This window comes from Neopsephotus bourkii, unplaced genomic scaffold (genome assembly GCF_033783945.1).
Source record: "Neopsephotus bourkii isolate Nb327-2 ecotype Australia unplaced genomic scaffold, CSIRO-AGI_Nbou_v1 NB_1417, whole genome shotgun sequence".
Taxonomy (NCBI): domain Eukaryota; kingdom Metazoa; phylum Chordata; class Aves; order Psittaciformes; family Psittacidae; genus Neopsephotus; species Neopsephotus bourkii.
This window is the reverse complement of record NW_026901894.1, coordinates 591,880-615,926: the sequence shown is the minus strand read 5'-3', so window position 1 is coordinate 615,926 and position 24,047 is coordinate 591,880. Positions and strand designations below refer to the sequence as shown.

At 45.5% G+C, this 24,047-nt stretch overlaps 1 protein-coding gene across 2 annotated transcripts; it reads right to left on the bottom strand.

Annotated features, from left to right (window-relative positions):
• Positions 1-459: 459 nt before the first annotated feature.
• On the bottom strand, positions 460-22,959 carry DCLK3 (doublecortin like kinase 3). 2 transcript variants are annotated; one of them, XM_061367966.1, is made up of 5 exons: positions 22,800-22,959; positions 8,655-10,543; positions 3,270-3,402; positions 2,214-2,381; positions 460-1,363 (listed from the first exon to the last, which is right to left on the bottom strand). In XM_061367966.1, exons 1-5 carry the CDS (start codon positions 22,867-22,869, stop codon positions 1,167-1,169), a joined length of 2,457 nt encoding a protein of 818 aa, XP_061223950.1. In that variant the 5' UTR covers positions 22,870-22,959; the 3' UTR covers positions 460-1,166. The 2 variants fall into 2 exon arrangements, with proteins under 2 accessions (XP_061223950.1, XP_061223951.1); XM_061367967.1 differs by having other exon boundaries at positions 460-1,360.
• Positions 22,960-24,047: the final 1,088 nt, after the last annotated feature.

Sequence of the window (24,047 nt, the reverse complement as noted above, 5' to 3'; positions counted from 1 at the left end):
TTCCCCTGGGAGACCTTCCCATAGTCAACAAGCTGTTGTTTTCCCCAAGCTGCATTTTAATGTAATTTCATCCCATTGCCCATTCTCATGGAAGTAAGGAGAAAGAGTTCCCAGGGAAGACAACAGGGGAAAAAACCCAAACAATTGCTAACCTACACTGGGAAAGCACGTAAAAGTGATTCAGCTGTGAAGTGTGTTGATGGAAGGGGAACCATGAAGGCAAGGGTTAACTGAAGTCACAAAAGCAGCTTCCCAGCTTTCTCTTCTCCATCAGCAGGGAACAATGACAGATGTACGAGGATGGCTCCTTCTATGGGTTATCATTCCATAAATACATCTTTGGGAAAAGAACCAAAGCTCCCTTGAAGCTGCTCAACTTCTGACTTCCTAGAACAGAAAGAAAAGCTCTTTGATAGTTATTATTACAGTCATGAGAAGGTATTGGTCAAGAGATCTTCTCTGAACCAAATGAAACCATCACATTGCACAGCACCACCATCATTTAGCAGAAACACTGTACCACCTATTAACCTGGCCCAAGAGCATCCAATTAAAGATGTTGCTGAGGGATATATCATTAAAACATCTGATTTAATCTAGAAGGCTTCCCTCATGACTTAATAAATAGTATCTTGCTGCTTATTTAACATAACCTACAGCTAAAGAATAGATTTACTTCTTTTTTATTCCTTCACCTTCTCCACTGCTAGTAGGAATTGGTGAAGAGACAGATGATAGAATTAGTGCAGGAGGTGTATGCAGACAGCTAATTTGAAAACATTACAACACAGAACATTATAAACGTAAAACTCCTGGAAGATACCGTACAAAAAGAGACAAGAGTCATCACTAGTGTCAGCCTCAGAAGCAAACGTTTGTCTTCTACAACAGATAATATATTTTGTAATGTAAAAGCCCAAATCAGTGAAGAAAACTATTAGGTACCCTCCAGGAAACATCCAGCCTCCACTGCTGCCAATAGAGAGACTCACAAACAATATGAGAAGGAGATGGATGTAATCGACCTCTGTCCTTCAGAATCACAGACCCCAAAGGCATGGTGATAGCTAGCAACAGCTATACACTACAGGCCCAATTCATTTAGAAAAGAAAACATAAATAATTGCTTCATCATAAAAAGAAGACTAAAGGAGCTTGAAGAGCTTTCATGTGTCCTCAGCAGCAGCTTCCCTCCGGCGCTGGGCCCGGAAATGACGCTCAATATTTATTGTCACTTCCTTCTGCAAATTCCTGCTGTTGGTTTTCCCAGCTGTTCTGATCCAAGGGTGCTGAAGTACTTGGCGTGCTGTGTAGCGCTTCTGGGGATCCACTATCAACAGCCTGGTTATGAGGTCTTTTGCTGCTATTATGAAAGAAAGAAAAGGGGAGAGGGGGAAAAGAACAGTGATGTGCTGATGCTGACAGTCATACCCACACAAAACACCCTTCCTATTGTGATTTATTGCGTTGCCAGAATGACTTTTGTGACTATCCCCAACAGATATTCTAACAACTGAGTTTAGAATTAGTGACATGAGATGTTAGAACTCCAACATACGTCTTACTGATTTCATTGTCCCCGTCAGAAAGGGAGGGGAAAGCAAAGGGAATTTCAACTTGAAAGCATGCTGTAGGCATCATATTCACGGGAATTAGCATTTTGTACCTCATCCCTCAAGGAGCATAAAAGTCATAGAGTGCTGTTGAGCATGTTCTTTAAAAGACTGTATATGGAGAGAGGGGTGTTAGGGTTTCTGATTTTCAAGAGTGCACAAAATACATTGTGCTAGCCTGCCAGGAGGAGAAAACTACTACGTGCAGACCCCACTGATCTCATGAGGGAATCCACACCATGCTCTGCAGAGCAAGGATTTCATTCTCAGCTTTTGAGAGGTTTGTGTTCAATCTAACAGAAACCTGGAGATTCTTTTGGTACCTTTTTCTTCACCTTGTAAGCAAGGTTAAGCAGATGCTTGCTCTTACCTCAGAAAGGGAGCAATCCATTAAATCATCAGACCTAATATTCAGATTCACAGTCACTGATAGTAATAGCAGACTAAATCCCCATCTAAAGCAAACACAGGATCACACAAAGGACCTGTAAGACACCCCCAAGGTTCATTGAGCTCACTGTCCTCAACAAAAGGGAGTTCTTCTCACTACTGGGATGAAGTCTGTCACTTCTCACATCTGCTACCCATGCTGAATCTTACCTGCAGAAATATTGTCCCAGTATGGGGACAGGAACTCATAGTGACCCAGCTGTATGATCTGGAACAGCTCCTCTTGGTCACGGTCCTGGCTGCGAAAAGGGGGAAACCCGCAGAGCAGAATGTAAAGGATCACACCAGCTGCCCACATATCTACTTCCAGCCCATAGCCTAAGGAAGACAAGACAAACCAAAAGGCCTGGTTTAGACAGAAAACTCACTACTGGTAGGGAGCAGTTTCTTTTTCCTTTTCTTTTCCAAGGGGCACAGAAGCTCTGCTCAGTTTCTCAAATAGATGAGGTCAGCAGAAGAATGGTGGCTGGTGCATCACGCCTGCAAAATGAGCTGCTGTGCCTGGTGATAATTACAGCTTTCACAAAGTGCCTCTTCTTCATGTTTCACAAACAGTGTCTCGCAAGGCCAGTGTCAACTGGAAACTCATTGAGAAAACACAGCATCTATTCCTGAAACAGTCCTCCTCAGACTCCCTTCAAAAAAGCACTGAGAGAGTGCCAAGTTTCCATTGAAACTGGGTATAACTGGAGATGTGCAACCCAGCTCCACACAACAGAAGACAGAAATAGCTTTGCTTTATTCATCAACAAAACTGACTCCTTTGCAGGTCTGAATCTTTTCGGATAGGAAATCTCCAAAATACCTTCTAATGGGAAATACGTTTTAGCTTGTTATCCAAGTTTAACATACACAGTGTTTTTGCATCATTAGGGGCCTTGAAAAGTTCTTGGGGTACAGTCATGAAACATGACTACCCTCAGGTCGCAACATGAACTTTAGCTCATTTCCTAAATACAGCAGTTACTACCTATGATGTTTTATGGCTTCTCTGCTTGGAAATCGGTGTTACATTATCATGGACATCAATAATGCAAACATGGCTGATGTCATGCTTGTGTCTGCCAAAGCTAAAAGGGTTCCTTTCTCCAACCTCCCACCCTGCAAAGACAGAGCAGCAGGATGAAACACTTTGGGGTATTTCCAGGACTAGAAAGTTCAGAACAACTGTATTATTTATGGGAAATTACCAATCTAGACACTTACCCTTCTCAGCAAGGATTTCAGGGGCAACATACGTCGGTGTTCCACACACAGTGAATATGGGTTTCGTCACCTGCTTTGCAAGGCCAAAATCCGCTAGTTTCAGTGTAGTAGATTTATCTGCATTATGCTGAACCTACACTCAACAAAAAAACACATATCTTTAGTCCAGATGCATTTTGAGACAGAGAAAGATTGAGTGGTTAATAATAAACAGGAAGACTTCAGAGAAGAGTTTATAAAGTTCTAATAACAGTGCCTTCAAGTAAAGCTACATCACATGGGAACAGTATTCTGATAGACAGTGCTCAGAAAGTGGCTTTTCCCCCCATATTCCAAGAGGGTGCATATATTTAAGAGGACAAGCAATCACAGGAAAAGGCAACTTTGCTCTACAAAGCCTGGCACGCCACAATTTCCAAGGAATGAAAAGGAGGAAGGGAAACTAATCAAGAGTCCAGTAAATGTTGTCATTTTTCCTTGGGAAACTCCTCTGGGAGTTCTGGGAAAGCAACAAAGAGCACTGTGGGCACACGTTACAGCCTGCTAATCCCTTTTCATCTTCTGTATAGAAAATAAAGCAGCCTTCTGCTGCTGATTAAGCAAACCATTGGGTGGGGGGTGTGTTTTTCTAAGAAAAAGCATTTTTCAGTATGAAACTGAAAATCAAGCTTGCTACAGACGTTCAGTTGAAAGTGCAGGAGACAGCTACAATGCCACAGCCATTTTCCCTATGACATTAGCCAACTTCATGATGATGTTCTGCCACAATGCGCTGCGGGCACAACAGCTGGCAGAAGTGAAAATTCAATTGCAAAGTTACCAGTTACTTCTTAGAGCAGCAACTATGTCTAACATGAGAGGTAATAGTGGCATGATACTACAGCACCTCACTGGTGAAATGCTCAATTTTACATCACTGAGCATATAAAATAGGAGAATTAATATTTTCCTCTTTTATAAATAAAGATTTTACAATTATATAAGAAAATCATGTCACATGGAATTTCAATTAATACCCTGCATGCTACTGTACTAACACTAAAAATACAGGCTTGGACGGGGCTTGGAGCAACTTGGTCTCTGCCCCTGGCAGGGGGTTGGAACTAGATGAGCTTTAAGGTCCCTTCCAAGCCATTCTCTTCCATGCCAGGCTCCTAATCTCTCATCACAGCACAAGGTGGCAACACTGCACCATCTGTTCTTCCAGGACAAACCCGCTGAGCTTTCATTATATATTAATGGGACAGGTAGGAAGAGCACGCACTGAGGGTGTATTTTCACAGCTTTGTAACAATCATTTTCAAGCCAGCATGTAACCTGTCAGCACACCTGAAAGCGCCAGCCCAGAACTCCTCAGCATCCTCACTAACACTATGCTCAGAACAACTCGAAGTCAGCTCAGGCAGAGGGAGCATTCCCTTCATCCTCACCTTGGTACCCTCCAGTCTACCTTCCCATCACTTGGCATCACCTTGAGCATGTAAATACGCTCCACTATAGAAAGCAAAGCTTCCTCAGCTTTCAGAAGCCAGATTATTTACTCACAGCACTATCACTGAAACATACAACCTGCTCCAGAGAAATCTAGCCTCTGACATCTACAGTATGTGCTCTGCGAATTTGGGAGAACAAAGGAAAAACGGGAACATTAAACAAACATACCAGCCTTACCGTAACACCTACAAGACATCTTTTTCTGTGTCTACATTCAAGACTAAAAAGAATGGTTCCAAAAGCCCATTTAAAACTGTTGCCTTGTCTTAGCTGCCTGTAGTTAACTGAGATAAGACCAGTATTCAGTACACTTTCTGTAGCCAGCCAACTTGGGCCATACAACTACCCGTGTCCTTCAGCTGCGAGAGAAGCCAGTATCTGGTAGTCTTGCACTAAAGGCAGTCAGAATTGCTCACTGTTCTCTCCAGTACAGATGCTATAGAAGGATGTCAGAATATTGCCTGAGGATTTCTAGCTATCCCAGCCATACATCCAGAAGATAATAATACACTAGTACAAAGCCAAGTTAATCTTCTAAGAAAGGACAAATTGATCTCCTTTTCTCCTGTATATTGATGATTTCCAGTATTTCACATTCCTGTTTGTTTTCCTACCTACCTTGTGAAATCCCCCAATTTCAGATCATGCAGATCAGCAGATGATGATTTATAGCATCAATATTTCTCTGTATGCACATACATATGGTAGCACAGATTCCTCTTACAGCAAGTTAGTCCATGGGATGTTTTGTATATTAGAACTAGAAGCACTTAAGAAAAGGTACTGCTTACATGTCTAAGTTTCAGACATCCCTTGCTGCTAGCCAGAAGAATCTCTATCAGACTGAAAGCTCCTGACAGGTAACTAGTACACTGGTTTAACTGAAATGTACTCAGAAACCTCTAACAGTGCTTTGTGCAGACGTAAATAGTGTCACAAAAGCAAAGTTAAAGAACAAAAAGGAGGTACTTGAACTTAGAAAAAGGGAGGGCAGAAACTCAAACACACAAACAGTTATAACACTTATTTATGAAGCCAAGTGTTAAACAACTGCCATGTTTAAGTATGTTTCAGAAGCGTACAAAGAGATGAGAACAGTCACAAATATAACCCTGTCCCTTCCCTCTACAATGGAGCAAGGAGGTGACTTTGTGCCATTTACATCCCATAACCTGCAAAAACACCACTACACTTAGAAATGAACTTCTCGCAAGCCAAGGAATGCCAGCACCTGCAGAATTAAACATCCCCTCCACAAAAACCTTGCCAGCAAATTCTGCTCCTGCGGGCAGCATTAAAGAAATGACTGGCTTCTTTCGTGGGACCAAAATCATCCCATTGCTCATCCTTGGTGGCACAGCTCTCCCTGCTGAACACCTCGTCCTGAATGAGGTGATTCTGGTAGCAGACAGGAGGGAGTCGGAGCAGCTGGCTTCACACCAACAGGTTTTGGTCTTGCACTGCAAGTCACCATCCCTCTGCCTCACAGCAATGCTGCCACCACTCTGATCACTGTGAGCAGACACAGCAGTAAAAGAGGGACAGAGGGAAACTAAAAACAGTGATGGTGGACTGCTGCAGAGGTTTGAACTAGAGGACAGTCCTATAAGAGGAGCAGCAGTGCAGTGAACTAATGATTAACCCTGGTTTCCGACTCTCTCCTCTATCAATAATTTTACTGGACATCAAAGTGCATTTCCACCTTTTCTTCTGCAGGGATAGAAATGGTTTTTCTTCTCCCCCCAGTTTTCATTTTCCTCAGTTTGCTGCTTCTCTGGCAACTCAGATGGAGATGAGCCATTTGCCATGGAAATTACTATGTTCAAGTGTCATCATGAATAGGGTTGGATTCTCACACAAAGCAGGTTTACAGTAGGCAAACTCATTTCCTTAGTGAAACAGCCCAAGGATTGGTTTCCTTCCATTTCCCATTTGCTGGAAAGAGGGAGAAAACTGCTGACCACAAATACAAAGGACAAGATTCACCTGACCAAAAGATCCCAAAGGAGGACAAACAAGTCAGCAGCTTGAAAGTACATACATCCCTATTTCTGTCCTCGGCATACAGAGGAAATCTGGGGACACTAATTCAGACTTAAACATCTGCAGTGCAGAAATCTGCAGTGAAGCAAGGGGTATCCCACATCCAAAGACATCCCTTCAGGATGCTGGCACTTTCAGCACTGTGCTTCCTCCCAGAAGGCTCCCCCCAGTCCCTGACCCACCAACAGGAGCAGATCAACCCCTGAAACTCGCCTCAATACTGTTTGTTATTGTGGAGCACTGGCTGATGTTAAAAATGGGTGGCAGGTCTCCTTCCTACTCTGCTGCTACTGGTCCAGTCACTCAGAGGAGTCAGGGAGAACACATTAAAAAGCCGGAAAAGGCAGAATCTTGCCCAGATAGCCTGTTTTAGATGGCACATCAGCTATTCAACACTATCAAAAGCTTATAAGCTCATTTGGCTTGTTGAAACAGGCAGCAAGACATCACACTCGCTAACAAGCAGCAAAAGGTGAAACTGGAACAGGTACAATTTCCCTTCCCACAGTGAAAGCGGAGCCAGTGTTTGGGGAACACCGGTCTCCTATGACAAAATACCTACAGGCTTGGGGCCAGCCTGTCCTTGACAAGTGTTTTCTGACTGTCAGAACAGGCAACATGATTATTTCAGTGCTCCACAACATTGCCACTGCCCAGCGGTTTGCAGTGCTGTGAGCTAAATGTGAGAACAACCAGAATGGACCTGTATCTTGCTTCTCTTTGCTAGCCCACATCACCGCCATGATTACATATTGTAGAGAGAAATGAAACATCTAGTTTCAGGTGTTTCAAAGGCACTATTTCAGCAAATAGGAAGGCTCAGAGCCTGGTTCATAATGGAAAAATCAGCTTCTGGAGAAAGCCCTGTGGTTTTAATTGAAGTTCTGGCAAAACAAGGCATGAAAGCAGGGCCTACAGTCCTACTTGTTCCTGGAAATCAGCCATTTGCACTCCCCAGCTTTTATTTGCATACAGACCACATACCAAGCATTGCCACCAGACTAAGCAGGATACGCAGCAAGGCCTTGTATAAGTGCAATTGCTTAGTCAAAAGGTTTGAGAGTAAGAAGTTCAGGTCCTTGTGCAACCTCTACATGTCCTAAAGGCTGCACTCATTAGAGACAGGCAAATATCCATCAGGAAATCTGGAACCCTCTAACACACAATTAGCAAGGGAGAGCTGCTAACTGTTGCTGTTCTACAATGAGTGTCCTGTCAAGTGCCAGCACTACAAACATTTCTTTGCATGTTCACACATGTGAGTAATTCTATCGATTTCAGTGCCAGATGCAGAGAATGCAGCCTCAGAAATGTGGCAGAAAAAAGAACTTTTCTCTCTGGCATGAAGCTAGGATTTGAGCTGACTTTAGCACCGGTTTGCACCAAAACACATTTTATTGTCAGGTTATTTTAATCAGCTGCATCGTCCTTCTGCTCCTAAGAAAAGAAATGGTCACAAGCTAAAAATCACTGCAGTAGTGGACAAAAAAGGTTCACCAAATAAATGAGCTAATTGTGATGAATTTTGGTCTGCAAGGCCTCACAGTTCAGTGTGTGCTTCATACAAGGAAAACCATCTTTCATACCTGAAACCAGACTTCTCGAAAGACACAAATGCTCACCACTCCTGAAAGTGAGGTCATTTCTATTAGCATTTCTATCTGCAATGCACAGGAGATCTAGGTGAGGTGTATAATGGTAATTTCACTTCACAATTATACCTGTTCTTCCAAACAGAGCTGCCACAACACATTACAAAGTATTTGCTTCAAAATAGTCAAAGATCCACAACCAAAAGGAAAATGAAATCAACTCCTGCTCACGAGGAATGTGTTTGCCAATACTTACCAGAAGATTCTCTGGTTTGAGGTCCCTGTGGACAATGTTCTTGCTGTGGATATAAACCAGCGCTTCACACAGGTCAGTGATCATGACAGCAGCATCATGCTCTGTGAATTTCACACTCTCTATGATGGCATCAAATAAGTCCCCTCCTGGGACATACTCTAGGATTAGGTAGATCTCAGCTTCTGTCTCATACACTTCAATTAAGCTTACAATATTGGGATGAGAGAGACTCCTGATGATCAGAATTTCACTCTCCATCATGTCCTCTTTCCCCTTCAACTTGGATTTATCAACGATTTTCATGGCATAGATCTGGTTGGAGTCACAGTGGCGACATTCCTTCACCACTGCAAAGTTCCCATCCCCAATAGTTCTGCCAATCTCGTAGTGTTTTTCCACATCAGTTCTGTTTTTAATGGCATGCCTCCGGCTCGTGCCTTCCAACCCCTGGGCCTTGCTTTCTTCTTTATTGGCTCTGCGCTCCCCTGTTTTCTCTCGTCGCGCCAGGTCACTCTCTCTACATGCGATATTCCCCTCTCTTCTGGCACACTCCTCTTTAGCTCTTTGTCCCTCTCTGCCCTCCCTATGTGTTTTAGATGGTTTCTCAGCATCCCTTGGAGGGTCTTTCTTTAGCCAACCACTTTGGTTCATTATGCAGCTACTTCCATTCTCTTCCTTCGCTTCCCGACTTAGCTGCAGCCCTTCCACAGCATTCTTCTTGATTTTCACTACTTCCTTCCCATGGCTTTCATGTTTTTCCACATCCCTTTCCTTCTCAATGCTCCTTTTTTGTTTCTCCAGCCCTTCACTAACATTCCTAAGCAGGGGCTTCCACGTCCTCCTACAGCTATTATCCTTCCAACCAACTTCCTCACCTTCCAGACAGGTTTCTGAGGATTTCCGGCAATTCCTGATTTTTGCATTTCTTTCTATGTGGTACCTCTGGCACGCACCTGTGGTCAGGTCTCTGTTCTCTAATGAGGCCTCAGCCCGCCTTTCCCGTTCTAACTTCTGCCTGGCCTGCCTTTCCTGTTCACACTTCTCACATCTCACCACCTCCTCCGAGCTCTCTTCTAACCCATCCTCAGGACTCCTCTCACGGCTAAAGTACCTCTCGCTTTCTCGGATCTTCCTAGAAGGCTTCACCCCTTGCTCTCCGTCCCAGCTCTCCCTACTCCACTTCTTTTTTGTTCTCATCTTTTCCTCTTGCTTTGTCTTGACTTGACTTTTCCCTTTATGTCCAGCGGCCAGTTTGGGAGACATGCCATTGCTGCAGTTCTTGGCAATTTCCGTTTCATCAAAGCCACTGTCCACTTTGGAAGCCTTGTCATACAGCCTGCTCAGCAGCTTCTGGGACTGCTCCTCATTCTGCTGAAGGGCGGCACTGGCAGCGTATGGATTTTCAGGGTAAAGTTCTTGTAATACCACTTCCAGGTCCTTCAAAGTGAGGGGCTCTCTGCCCATCGCTATGAACGCATCACCTTCCCTGAAGAAGTCAGAAACGCTTTGGATTTCTCTGCCTCTCAGATTGTAAAGCTTTCGCACACGGTCATTCTTCCAGCGTGGAAATCCCAGAGCCTCAGAAATGTCGGCCATCAGCTGCTCAAAGGTCTGCACCGATCTCCTGTTGAGAAGCAAGGTTATCCTTCTGAGCGTGTGGCCACCAGGTTTTACCACTGTAATAATCCTTGGCTTCACAGGACTGTGCTCTGAATGTAAAGTGTGAAAACCATTACGGGGATTAAAGAGCGGGGACCTCTGACTGCTTTCGTGCAAACAAGCTTTTCCATAGCTTCCACGACCAAGAGGAGGACACGTCCCTTGTAGCTTCCTCTCTTTTACTTTTGAGCTTGAGTTGTGTGACGAATGGTCAAACAAGGCCCGGCGCCCTAAAGCAAACAAAGAGCAGGCGTATTATTCCTTTTGCATCATCAGAGCTTTCTGAGTAAAAGCTTTCTACATGACAAAGCATGTGACCAAAAAGAGTAGGGGTAGGTGCGTTCAGTGCTTATAAAGAACTTGAATTGCCACTAAGGAGTAACTCCACGTACGCACAAATACAAACACGTTCAAGTTTGGGAGAAAACGTAAATGCACTTTGTGACAAAGAAATGTTATTTAAAGGTATTAATACTGGAAACAAATCCTTCTCCTAAATCCTTCCCAACTTCCAGAAATCCTCAAAGAACCATGGGGTTACTTGTGCCAGGATTGCATCCAGATTGTTCAGCATTCTCTTACGAATCCACCTACCACGAACACACTCAGTTCCTTTCTAAGCCCAATTACAATTTTGGCCTCTGTACACCCTGCAGCAACAAGTTCCACAATTACATTGCATGAAGTAAAATAAATGAATTACTTCTGGTTCACAATTGCTACCAGATGGCAATGTGTGTGCAGCCTTACATTCCTATAAATAACTACCGCCACTTTCCTTGGACCATTCATTAATTTTCTAGACTTCTACAACAAATTAAGTACATGAGATTCTTTTTAAAAAACATTACTTCTGCTCTAATTTTACAGGAATTTTATAGCACATTTAATAGCGGTGAAGTTTCTTTTTTTCCCTTAAAGAAAGGACATCCTTCTTTTTGCTTGTTTGTTTGATGATTGGAGCCCAATATTTTGGTTTGACTTTTTTTAGTCTAAAAACTATGTAAAATAACACAAAGTCCTGAATGTCCTCTAGGGACATTAAACATCTTCCATCCAGTATTTCATCTTAGAACACCAACCAAAGAAAACAGCACCATTTGTTACTTGTAATTCTGAACAGAACTGAGAACATCACATATGCTTATGGACAAACCAAGCTTTAACACAGTTCACTGCCTATGAACGCAACAATAAGGTAAGAATAAAAATGTCCCCTTAAATACTCTGATTTCTTGTACACATGAAGATTAAAACTTGATTACAATGCAGCTCTTTTCAGCCTTGAGAAATAAACTTTCAGGTTGAGATCACAGAGTGCTTCCAACTCCATTTAACAGTCTCGTAGTGCAGTTAGGAGCAAACATTCAATAGGTATGAACAGGACCAAGACAAAAGAAAGCAGCTAGAATTGGGTAATTCCCATAACAAACGGCTTATCTCCCAGAGCATCCACCCATTTTCCTACATTCTTATGATTACACAGTCACAGTGCCATGGACAAAGCCACAAAGGAAAATCTGCACATATGAGCCTTCCCCTGGGCGTTCAAGCATTCTGGCAGGCTTAAGCCTACTACAGTTTGGATTTCAGCAGCTGAAAAGCTATTTTCAGTAGTTCAAGCTATGTGTTTTTATTTGTCCTTTTCACCAAGGCAGTAATAGAATGAAGAGGAAATACACCTCCTCACCTAGAAAAACAAACAGGAGGGAAAACATAACAAATGCTGCAGCATTCACTCAAGCTGCTGCCAAAACAGCACATCCAAAAGGCCAGTGGCTGAGTGGGGAAAGCACATAAGACGACACCACTAGAGACCTCCATGCTGCTGCTGGCTTTGCTCTGTGTACTGCATCCAGCTCTGGGACTGCTAACCCAAGAAGGATGTGGACCTGCTCAAACAAGCCCAGAGAGATGCTCTGCTCTGGAGCCAGGCTGAGAGAGCTGGGCTGGGGCAGCCTGGAGAAGAGAAGGCTCCTGAAGGGGAGACCTTAGTGCAGCTCCAGTGCCTGAAGGGGCTGCAGGAAACCTGGAGAGGGGCTTGGGACAAGGGCCTGTAGGGACAGGCCAAGGGGAATGGCTTGAACCTGCCCGAGGGGAGACTGAGCTGAGCTCTTAGGCAGAAGCTCTTCCCTGTGAGGGTGCTGAGGCGCTGGCACAGGATGCCCAGAGAAGCTGTGTGAGCTTTCACATCCCTTCCAACACAAACCAGCCTGTGATTCTATGATGGATGCTTCTTAGTTGCAATACTCTCACCAGTTAAGCACTGTGTGCCCCCAGTATGTCCTTTAACTCTTGGCTTCATTTTATCCCCCCCCACCAAGTGAGAGAGATACTTCTCTCCAAACAAATATTACGAAGAAGCCCAACTGCCAGCACAGGGATTGAAGACGTAAGCATTATATAAAAGCTACATGTGACTAATACTTTGTGGTTGTACAAGTTATTTCTGTCTTCATTCTGCTTTTTGAGGATGAGCTCCTTGTTACCAAAAGATGACTACATGCGTGCTAGTGATTCTGCTGCAGATATTTACATTCTATCCAGAAGAAAGCCTACTGTGAATGGGCTGGTAAAAACATATTTAGATTAATAATAGTCCTCTGAACTCTGAATCAACTCCAGAACATTCCTGGTTACCAGGAACTGCTGAAGCCCTGAGTTTAACCAGCATTTCCAGGTTCTTGGATGCCCACTGTCACCAAAGCACTATCTTGCTTACCGGAACAGCACGTGACATTTGCACTGCTCACAGTCTTGGTACTACATCAAATCTATGCTGCCCTAATAATGACTTCTCGCAGGGATTATGTGTCCCCCAGCCATTATCACACCTTGCTGTAAACCAGTCATTTCAAGTGCCTGGGTGCACTGCTGATCGTTTCAATTACTCAAACATCAATTATGTTTTCTTTCTTCGCTAAATGGGCTAAGCTCTAAACAGAACCCAAATTTAGTTATTAATTCTACAATTAATGGAATAAGAGCAGTTGTGTGTAATTATTAAGAACAATACAGGAATGTGTTTTTGTCCTTTTTAAACTGGCTAAATTCCTAGCCAAAGAGCAAGCTTGAAACAAGCCATAAGTTAACATGTAATTGTTTTAGGAATAATAATAACAATATTGTATATTTTTCTAAGATGAAAGAGGAAGTTACATAAGTGCTTAAATCCATGTGGAAAGGAATCTCCTTTTCCTGAGAAAGGGGAAGTGTCAAATCCTGTTAAAGTGGTGGCCACAATGACTATACATTACATAGGGTTTGTGTTATTTTCCACTGATGCTATATTTAATTGAACTGATTCCCATCAAGCAAGCCTCAATCTGTCAGGAAAGTGCACACCCTTAAAGCAGTAACAAGCATTTCTCGAAAGCCTTCAAAGGTCACACACATACACAAATGCTCCAGCTACAATTTATATTGCTTCAAAATGTTGCTTCCATATTTATATACAAGTGGGAGAGGGAGGTGGGATCAGAAACACACTTCAATGAGCCTAAGTCCTAGCAAACTATACATCAGGGTATAAAATGCGTTTATACTTTTACTGTCTTACTGAAAGCTAATCATAGAACGGCTTGAGGTAAAGGGACCTTAAAGCTCCTCCAGCTCCAACCCCTGCCACGGGCAGGGACCCCTTCCACTGGAGCAGCTTGCTCCAAGCCCCTGAGTCCAACCTGGCCTTGAACACTGCCAGGGATGGGGCAGCCACAGCACAGCTGGTCACGGGCATCATTTATGCCATCTAAGCTGCGCATTTGGGCACCCAAGCAAAATAAAACTGGGATTTACAGAGTGATACAGAGCTCCAGATGGTAAAGATGTGATGGTTGTTTAAGGGAAATGATCACAGCAAGTCCCTAGGAAGCAGGAAGGATGGGACAATCAGGGATCTGGGGGCTCAAACAGGTAGCAGGAACACAAAATTCAGCATCTACTGACCAAAGCATCAGTGGTCCTCGGAGAGAAAATGGTTGCTGCAGGGAGGATAGCTTTTGTGGCTCATTTTTAAAAGCCAATTCACAAACCATGTGTGATTGCATGATAGTCACAGTCAGTCCCACTGTGCTGGGGGGGGAAGACATAGCGGGGAAACAGCAAAAGAAGACTTCTTGTGGGGTTTGGCTCATTATCTGGACCTGGAGTAAAGTAAAGGGAACTGAGAAGACTTTAGCTCTGAATAAGGTGTGCATACAGAGCTTCAACCAATCCTCATCTTCATAGTGAGGGACTTGCCTCGATATTCCCCCTCCAGCACCACAATAACAGGGTTTCCCAAGAGGTGACCTATTCTGGCAATTAAAAATGGCCTGCTGCTATTCATCCTTCAGAACCTCTCCCTTCCCCTGACCAGTCCTTGTTCATTCATTAAAACACTGCTGCTCATCCTGCATCCTCCTTGGCTCCAATGAGTGAGATCGCAGTAACGAACTGAACTGTTTACCCAGCAGCCGATTCTGCTATCAAGTCACAGGCTGCAGAGAATTAAACTTTTACAAGGAGTATTCCCACACAACTGAAACCAGAAGGCAACACTAAAACAGGATCTAGTTATGGCATTGCTTTCTGTGAACAAGGTGGGGTTATTTAAGCCCCGCAATTTCCTTAGAGGACCTTGGATCAATACAAAAGCCTCCACTTACAAAGCAAGTGTGAGAACTCCCTAGAGCATCAGCAGCATTCTTCAGGCAACTGAAGTTGCACACAACAGAAACTGCGCATCTGGGAGGTTTCTTTACGTATTGGTGCCCATACAGGATAAGCAGAACACTTTCAAAAGGGAAGGAAAAGAAGGGAACTAAAACTGTCTGGTTTTTCCATAGCCCCAGCAATTTCTGCTGAGGGCATGGAAAATAATAAAACCATAGGGAATAAAAATAACCTCAAATGGAACCCAAACCATTAAATTCATGCCAAAGTTATCAACAAGTATCTTCAAGTTGAGGGTGAAGAACACATCTGGCCTTTAACTCAGAGGAGCCAAGTGTGTAGTTCACCCAGGTTTACCAGTGTGCATCAACAGCTCGGTTCAGGATGCAGCCTGAGTCCTCTGCTTACATGGAAACAAAATATGATCACAAGCATCCTTTTACAGCAAGTAAATTTTGCATGAGCATTATTTACAGCTCTACTGTTGGAAAACACCACTGGTGAACTTCTCTCTCAAGAGCTGCAGGATCCTCTCCTTCCTTCCCTGCTGCTCATCCTTGCCTCCCACCATGCTTTACAGTGTTTTACTGCACAGAGTTTCACAGAGTGGCTTGGGTTGGAAGGGACCTTAAAGCTCCTCCAGCTCCAACCCCTGCCACGGGCAGGGACCCCTTCCACTGGAGCAGCTTGCTCCAAGCCCCTGTGTCCAACCTGGCCTTGAGCACTGCCAGGGATGGGGCAGCCACAGCTTCTCTGGGCACCCTGTGCCAGCGCCTCAGCACCCTCACAGGGAAGAGCTTCTGCCTAAGAGCTCAGCTCAGTCTCCCCTCGGGCAGGTTCAAGCCATTCCCCTTGGCCTGTCCCTACAGGCCCTTGTCCCAAGCCCCTCTCCAGGTCTCTTGGTTGAAATGCTTTGGTTGAGTCAGGACTGGTGATTTCAGCAACAACAAAAGGCAGTCAGACTGCAGCAGGTAAAACCCTGAGTAGAAAGTCAAATTTCCTGAGGTCTGGATTGAGACAGTGATGAACATAGCAGGAGAGTCCTCACTAGTTCCAGCTCCAAAGGTTCACACAGAGGTAACGGCCTCAAACTGCACCAGGGGAGGGTTAGATTGGATATTAGGAACAATTGCTTCCCCAAAGGGTACTCAGGCATTGGAACAGGCTGCCCAGGGCAGGGCTGGAGTTGCCGTCCTTGCAAGTGTTCACACACCGTGGAGACGAGGCCCTCAGTGCCATGGGTTAGCGGTGGCCTTGGCAGTGCTGAGGATGGTTGGACTTGGCGATCTTAAAGGTCTTTTCCAACCAAGTTTATTCTATCATTCTATGGTCTGCTCCTTTGCTGTTCTTCACAAAGGAAACCTACTTGATTTTGTTGTCTCCATATCAGTTCAACTTGATGGGGTTTTTTTAAGAGCAGGAAAAACTACATGCACATGAATAGGTGACTATTGCAGAACATCACCAAGGTCATCATCTAGACAAGACAAAAATCAGAAGTTATCAGCATGACTTGAATTCAATTCCTCCCTGCACACAAGGTAGTTTAGAAGTGCATACAGTTGGTCTTGTGTCTACACCAAAGTACAGTGGAGCCTCTTTTACAGATAAACTGGAATCAGGACTGTGCCATAAAAAAAAAACCTATAACTGGGAGAGCTGAAAAGTGGGCAGTGAAAGAATATAGGAGGAGGAATGGTTTCTCCACATAAGGCAATGTCAACCTGAAGAACTGGATTTTCTGTCAACCAATTCCACGGGGTTTCAAGGCAGTCAATCTGTATTTCTCAGACAGGATCACATGCTGGTGGCCAAAACAATATCCTAAGACCTGATCTGCAAACCCACTCAGTGCTCACAGCTGCAAGAGAATGTACTGGAAGAGGTACTTCAGGCACAAGCTAATACAACACAACACAAAGATCCTCCCAAAAGTCAGGACCCGGGCATCTCAAGTTACATTCTTCCCCAAGTCAAAGCCCTTTTGACTTCATTTTTTAGACCTGGACTCCCACTGAATGCAGTTCATGTGCTCTCTTTACAGGTATCGCAGAGATGCCAATCCATGTTTGCTGCTCCAGCAACAACCGCGACAGAAAAGCCCATGAGTTAATAAGCCTGTGTTAACAGCGGGGTTCAAAAAGCATGCCTGCAAGGCCAGGAGCAACCAGGGTAAAGAGTAAGTAGATGCTCTGTCCATCATATGCACTGATGGAGCCAGAGACCCTGGGAGAAAAATGCAGCATCTGATGGTGTAATTAATGTTCATATATTAATGTACAGGAACATGCGCTGGGGGGGACAGTGCTGTTAATCAATAGCCATAAAGGCCTGAGTTTGTAACCTGAATAATGTTAGATTATAAGCACCTGGCCTCACAGAAATACAGTATTTTAACACATTGAACAGAAACAATTTTATGTGGCTGGAATACATCTGATGGCAAGGCAGTTATGAAACATACCATGCAATAAAATAGTAATGTCAATATGTGGTATTACTAACCAAAATGAAATAAGCACAATCTAAGTATTTTTAGAAGACCAAAGTGTATTTTATCCAATCACATTAAAAACCAACATCATGGTATTTGCAACAATCCTTATCTGAGCTAGCTGATGGTGCAGAAGGCAAACCAAACCATCACCTAAGAACAGTTTTAACACTGTCACAAGGAGTAGGGGATCAGTTTAATATCTGTAACATTATTTCTGCTGCCCTACTGGGCATCTCCAGCCATACTGGAGATTCCAGGTTCATTACCATTCACATGCTCACAGCAAGCAAGCTTAAAGGAAAACATAACATTGCATGTGAATTTGACTGTGAGCCCCGCAAACTCAGCTGTGTGCCAAGGTCTGTTCCTCCAGTCCCACAAGTCATCAACGGGACTAAAGTTTCTCCTGGCCAAAGGTGTCAAAGCATCAGCTGCGAGGAAAGTAAATGTCCTCAGTGGTTTCTTCTAGAGTACAAGAGTATGGGAGATACACCCCTTTGTACCCACTCCCTGCCCTCACAAAGGCAGGCAAGGAGACTTCACAACTTTGCATCGTGCACTGTATCTTCAACATGCCTGCTTTTTACTTTAAGAATGAAGTAAACATGCATTCTATCATGGAAACTGGAGATCTCCAAATTCTTTCAGTTCCACAACTGCCCATTGCCACTGCACCCCAGTCTTTCATTGCAGAAAGAAAAAGGCGCTCGACTCTCTTCTCCCTGCCTATTTCTCTTGCTCCCTTTTCACTGCCAGTTCTAGGACACAGACCTCTGAGTTTATGGGAGATCCTAGGGGACAAATAGCACCAGAGCAGCTGAAAGATGGGCAGATAAGCAGCACTGGCAGGAGGGACAGCCTGGGTGGAAAACTGGCTGGACCTCAGCAGAGGGCAGGAGCCTATGGGATGCCCACACTGGATCCTCCACTATGGACCAGTAAGCTCTGGATTTCTCCACCTGAGGATGCATGGCACCTCTGTGTCACTGTGCTCCACAGTGGGTGCCATCCTGCAGTGAGATGCATGTAGGACTCTCACCATGTAGCGACACTTGACGTTATTTACTGTATGAAAATCATGAGGGATAAATGACATTTAGCAGCCCCCTTTCCTTCTTTCTCCTCAAAGATAAACCCTGGCTTTTCCTTGCCTCTTTTCTTAACCCTTTCCCTTTGCTTCATGTTCAGAGCCCCCCTGCAGCGTTCCCTGGCCCTCTCATGTCCATGGATGAAGCAGCAGGGTCCAGACTGCTGCAAGGCAGCCTGGTTCATTCTCTCAGCATTACGATCCCTTTTCCGACCTGGCAACAGTGGTTGGGCAAAAACTACCTCCTCGGGAGCTCACCTCCCTCCCCTGTGGGCCCACAGCCACCCCACTGCATGGTTTAAAGTCTTCTAAATCAAGCCATTTGTAATTAAAAAATCAAATATTTACAGCAAACACAGATGGCTATTGCCATGTGGCAGCGCTCAACTGAGCTGGATCACCCCCAGAGCAGCAGATGAAGGTAAAGCTTTTATGTAGTCTTGCAATGAGTCACAAGTGTCATTGTTTTTACTTCTTCTGGGCTTTTTTTAAGAGCAGAACCCCACTTTCATTATCTCCTGACATTTTAAGGGCAGCAAATCAAGAAGCGAGCATAAAGAAAGCCCTCTGAAGAAGTATACAGCTGCATAATCTGTAAAGACTAAGCGCAATGTAAGAGTGCACGTGAAATGAATCAGTGCCTTTGGAGGTGTGAGGCTCAGTTTTAAGTTGTTACCCTGCATAAAACCAAAAAAAGGGTATTATGAAACTGCTCATTTGTTTCATTTCTCTCCAAGATGACAGGCTGTGTGTCTTGTTGGGAACAGCCATGGCTGCTTTCTGCAGCTTGACAGCTTTAGGGTCTGCCCCAGCAACCAGGGAAGCGAGCTTGTCAGTCCAGGACCTTCCATCAATAATCCTTCAGGAGAGGGGCAGAACTGACAGAGGGAAACAAAAACCTCTTACACAACTATGCTATTTGCCAGGATCCATCTGGCAAAGTCCTCCATGTGTTTCTCGAGGCTCAGTGTACGCTTTCACGTTGATGCTCTTGACTCCTGAGCTCCCATACATTTCAGATCAATTATTCATGATTCAGCACAAAGTAAGCTTTCACTGCTTTTTAACCCCGTTAGCCAACATTGCCTCAGTCAAAGGAGCAGGATTCTGTTTCTTCTTGTGGGAGATTCTATTTGCATCGCTTCCCAAATCTCAGCTTGATGACTAATCAGTTGCAACTGAGCAAACCCACTGCAAATAGGAGAGCTTGCAGAGGTGTCACTGAGGGTTTAATCAGGCTTTCAGAACCTTCATTACCAATAAACTTGTTGCATAACTAAAGGAAAGACCCAGCCAGAGTCTGATTCTCCATCTGGTTTGCAAAAAGGGGCAATTACCCCAAAGTTTTCTTTGGAAATTTAGTCCATTGAAGAGACGCCAACTCGGATGTAAATGCAGAATTCCCAGCCCGTTATTACAGAACCGCTTCTGCAGAAGAGACTCATGTATTAAAGTCTACATCACAAAATAACTTGGTTTGCAGAACTTACAAAAGAGAATGGGTTTCTCAGGAAAACTCTAAGCCAGTGCTAATTAGGCTTAAAAGCCCGATAACAAGCGCAAAGATCAGGATTTTCACATCAGCAGACATTTCTCAGCGTCTCCATTAACGACACTATTTGGGGTGACAAGTGAAAAATTGGAGTGTATGTGCAGGCTAGCAATACTGATTGAGTGGGAGAGGGTGTTCTCAGAATGATTGCTGAGTGCTTCTGCTGAGAATATCTGACACAAATACTTGTTTTGCATTCTTACAACAATTAGACTGAGCAAATTATACCAGCAACAGAGGGAAGATGGCAAACGAGCCCGACTTTCCCTTGTGGGGAAGACAAACTGCTGCTAGGTAAGATGGACAATTTGCAAGCACTACCAAAACTCCAAATTTACATTAAAGCCAATCAAGGCAGTAGCTCCCTTTCCTTTTTTTCCATTGCTTCCAGTATCTACTGCATGCTCCAAAAAGAAGAGACCCCATACCCTAAAAATGAGGAAAACCAGGAAAACAGGATACTGTGAAGTGTCACGTTCACCTCCTTCAACTACAACTTTTTCAGCTCTGAACCAAGCTGCGCTAGTTAAAAGATTCACATTACTTTCACTGAGATCTGGATCTGATCTAACAGAGGCTGCTAAAGCCACCATAATGTTCTGATGCTAGTCATATTGACAAGAAAATCCATATAACTCTGATTCCCAATGCTGTTAAATGGTCAGGAATCGAGTCAAAGGAAAGGAGGAAAAGCAGCTACAGAAACCAACCCAATTCACCCTGGAGCTGCGGGAAGAGAAGGAAGGACCACCGGCTTCTGTGATTTCTACACAACTATAGATATTTCTGCAAGAAAAAAACAAACTAAGCCAAGCAATCTTAGAAATGGGGAAATGAATCCCACACAACTTCCCTTCGTCACCACATGCTCAAAGTCCCACAGATGCCAAAGCTGTGACGCTCTGCAGAACACGAACAGAAAAAGCAGCAGTGCAGACAGATACAAAGCACACAGTGACACTACCAGGTAAAGATCCAGCCAAAACGCAGGTTAGCACGCCCCAGGGAACTAACTTGAGTATAAATACATGCTCAAGAAAAACCCCACAATAAAGACAAGGTAAGTTTAGCCCAGCTGAAATTCACAGGCTTGAACTGCTGCCAATATCTTGAATTAAACCCAAGTTATCTTTGCTGACAGTTTAAGTCCAATTAACCAATTCAGGTTAACGAACCACAGATGAGATTTCCTAGAAGCAGCTCCCAGCTGATGTGTCCTAACATCCTACACAAATGCTCATGGCAAGGGCCATCCATGCCTTTTCACCACACCCATTACCCTACAAGAAAGAGACTCTAAGCCTGCAATATCCACTTTATCCAGAGAGCTGCAGGATGCCACCCTGAGACACAAAACTCAGCCACCTCCTGAGAAGAGCATGACGGAGTTGCTATAATAACTGCACTCCTACCAGATCACGTAGCCGTAATATGTTTTGTAAGCTTGGTTTCACTTGCTGGCTGTTTCGGGACTCTGCTGATGCTCAACGCTTCAAAGAGTCAAAACTGCATTTAGACCATATAAAAGATACAACAACCACCCAAGAAGTGTCAAGAAGAAAGAGGGTGGCTATAGGGAAAGGAGACCGGGAGGTGGGAAGACAAACTTGCATGCAAACAAGCATAGATGTAGATTTCTATTTCTGTATAAAGCTAGCAGTAAAAGCGTGCATGATTCACTGGAAGGCTTGGCAATAAACTCTTTAAGATTATCCCCTCACACAGCACAGGTTGCAATGGAAATGCTCAGGAAGGAAGGCAGAGTTTCGTTATACTATTGCAAAGGGTTGGTTGGTTTGTTTGCTTTAAAAGGAAACCTTTCAGTACAGAGCGCAGCAAGTTTCAGTTTAGGGTGTCCAAACAGTGTCTGACAACCTGAAAACCATCTCATTAAGCTCAAAACAGTCGCCTGTTCAGTCCTCCTGACACTGTGCACTCAATGTCCCCTAAGGAAGGCAGGAAATAACGCTGTGCAGTGAAAAGTTAGGGAACGGCTTTCCTATAAGTATCTGCTATTAAACAGGAGCAAACATAAGCAGCGTAACTACACAAGCCAGGGCATACAAGGGCACAACCAGCATTTTCCCACAGACAGGTTTGGCTGCCAGCATCCTTATGGGACCCTGAGACCCAGCCCGTACCCCGCGTAGCTCCAGCTGTAGCAATTTCCCAGCTGAAGGAAAATTCACCCCCTTTAAGTGCGTTTAACACACGGCTCCGCAACTCCTTAGGCTCCTTACACCGGGTGCTGTTTACTTTCTTTGCAGAGCACCGGTGCTCTCCGAGCAGCACACGAGCATCCATCCGTTCCAAGTGATCCACGCTCGCATCGGCTAACACCAAGCGCGCAAATTACTTCTAACCCTCAACCGATATCGCAAGGGACACTGTGCGGAGTCACAAACACCGCCTGCACCCTCAGGCTTCACAGCTTGCTCTCGCGTACCCCGCAGGGCTGCCGAGGTGGGAAGGAGCACAGGCAGACCGACCGAGCCTCCCCAACCCCTCTCCCACCGGGAACCGCTCCTTTCCCCATCTCTCCCCACTCGCATCTCAAGCCCAAACGCCACCAGACCCACACACACGCAAGGACAGGGGGGGGAAGGAAGTTTCGCAGCCGCCGGAGCCGCCTCACAGCCCCCTTCTCTCCCAACGAGACCCCTTTGGGGATGGGGGTGCCGAGGGCCCGGCACTTACCCGCGCAGTGGCCGTAGGGGCAGCAGGAGCCCGCGGCGGGGTGCAGCGGCGGTGGCGCGGCGGCCGGCATCGCTCGGGGCTCAGCTCGGGGGCTGCCCGCACCGCACCGCGCCCCACCGCAGGCGCGGCTCCCCCGCGCCGCCTCCCGGCTGCCGGGGCAGTGCGCGGGCGGGGAGGCGGTGCCACGGAGCGGCCACCCCAGCGGTCACACCCCCTGCACAGCCCGCCCAGCCCGGGGCTGCCCCGCAGCCAGCCAGGGCCCCCCCTTCCGTCTGAGCCGCGCTGCCCACCCTGGAGTCGCTGTGTCGGCACCAGCCGGGGGTTGGTTGTGTGCTGGGGGCCTCATGGACCCATGGGTGATGGATGGGATGTGAGACGCAGCTCAGTGAGGACGCCGCTCCGCGCTGAGCAGACTTGGTGAATCAGAGGATCAGATAGGTGGGAAAAACCCTCCAGGATCATCAAATGCAATCATCAGCCAGACACCGCCAGGCCACCACTAACCCATGGCACTGAGGGCCTCGTCTCCATGGGGTGTGAACACTTGCAGGGATGGTGCCTGCAGCCCTGCCCTGGGCAGCCTGTTCCAATGCCTGAGCACCCTCTGGGGCAGGAATTGTTCCTCAGCTCCATCTAAACCTGCCCTGGTGCAGCTTGAGGCCGGTTCCTCTTGTCCCATTCCTTGGGAGCAGAGCCCAGCCCCTCCTGGCCCCATCCTCCTGTCAGGCAGTTGTAGGCAGTGGTCAGGTCCCCCCTGAGCCTTCCTTCTCCAGACTGAGCCCCCCAGGTCCCTCAGCCCTTCCCCATCACACTTGTGCTGCAGGCCATGCACCAGCCCCGCTCCAGCCCCTCAATGTCTCTCTTGCAGTGAGGGGCCCAGAACTGAACACAGGATTCGAGGTGCAGCCTCACCAGTGCCCAGTGCAGGGGCACAATCAGTGCCTGACCCTGCTGCCGCAGTGGTGCTGATCCAGGCCAGGATGCTGCAGCTCCTCCAGGAGAATGCTGAGGGAATGAAATCATTCCGTTTGTCTTGGATTTAAAAAGACATAAACAAACGCTGGGCACATGAACAACTGGTTGCCCAATGTCTTTGTAAAGTGTGAGAAGGAAAGGAGGCACGAGGAGTTGGTTTTATCTTCCCCATGCTGCTGTGTCCAGGCTGCCCATGGGATGCTGGCTACACAAGTGGCACACATAGGAGGAGCACAGTGAAAAAAGATGTGAGAGTGAAGCGTCAAGCCACAG

Coding starts and splice junctions, on each gene's coding strand:
- DCLK3 (XM_061367966.1), bottom strand. CDS start 22,869: ATGCCGGCCGCCGCGCCACCGCCGCTGCACCCCGCCGCGGGCTCCTGC. Junction 3,403..8,654: donor TCAAACCAGAGAATCTTCTG/GTAAGTATTGGC, acceptor TGTTGAGTGTAG/GTTCAGCATAATGCAGATAA. Junction 2,382..3,269: donor TGAAATCCTTGCTGAGAAGG/GTAAGTGTCTAG, acceptor TGTCTTCCTTAG/GCTATGGGCTGGAAGTAGAT.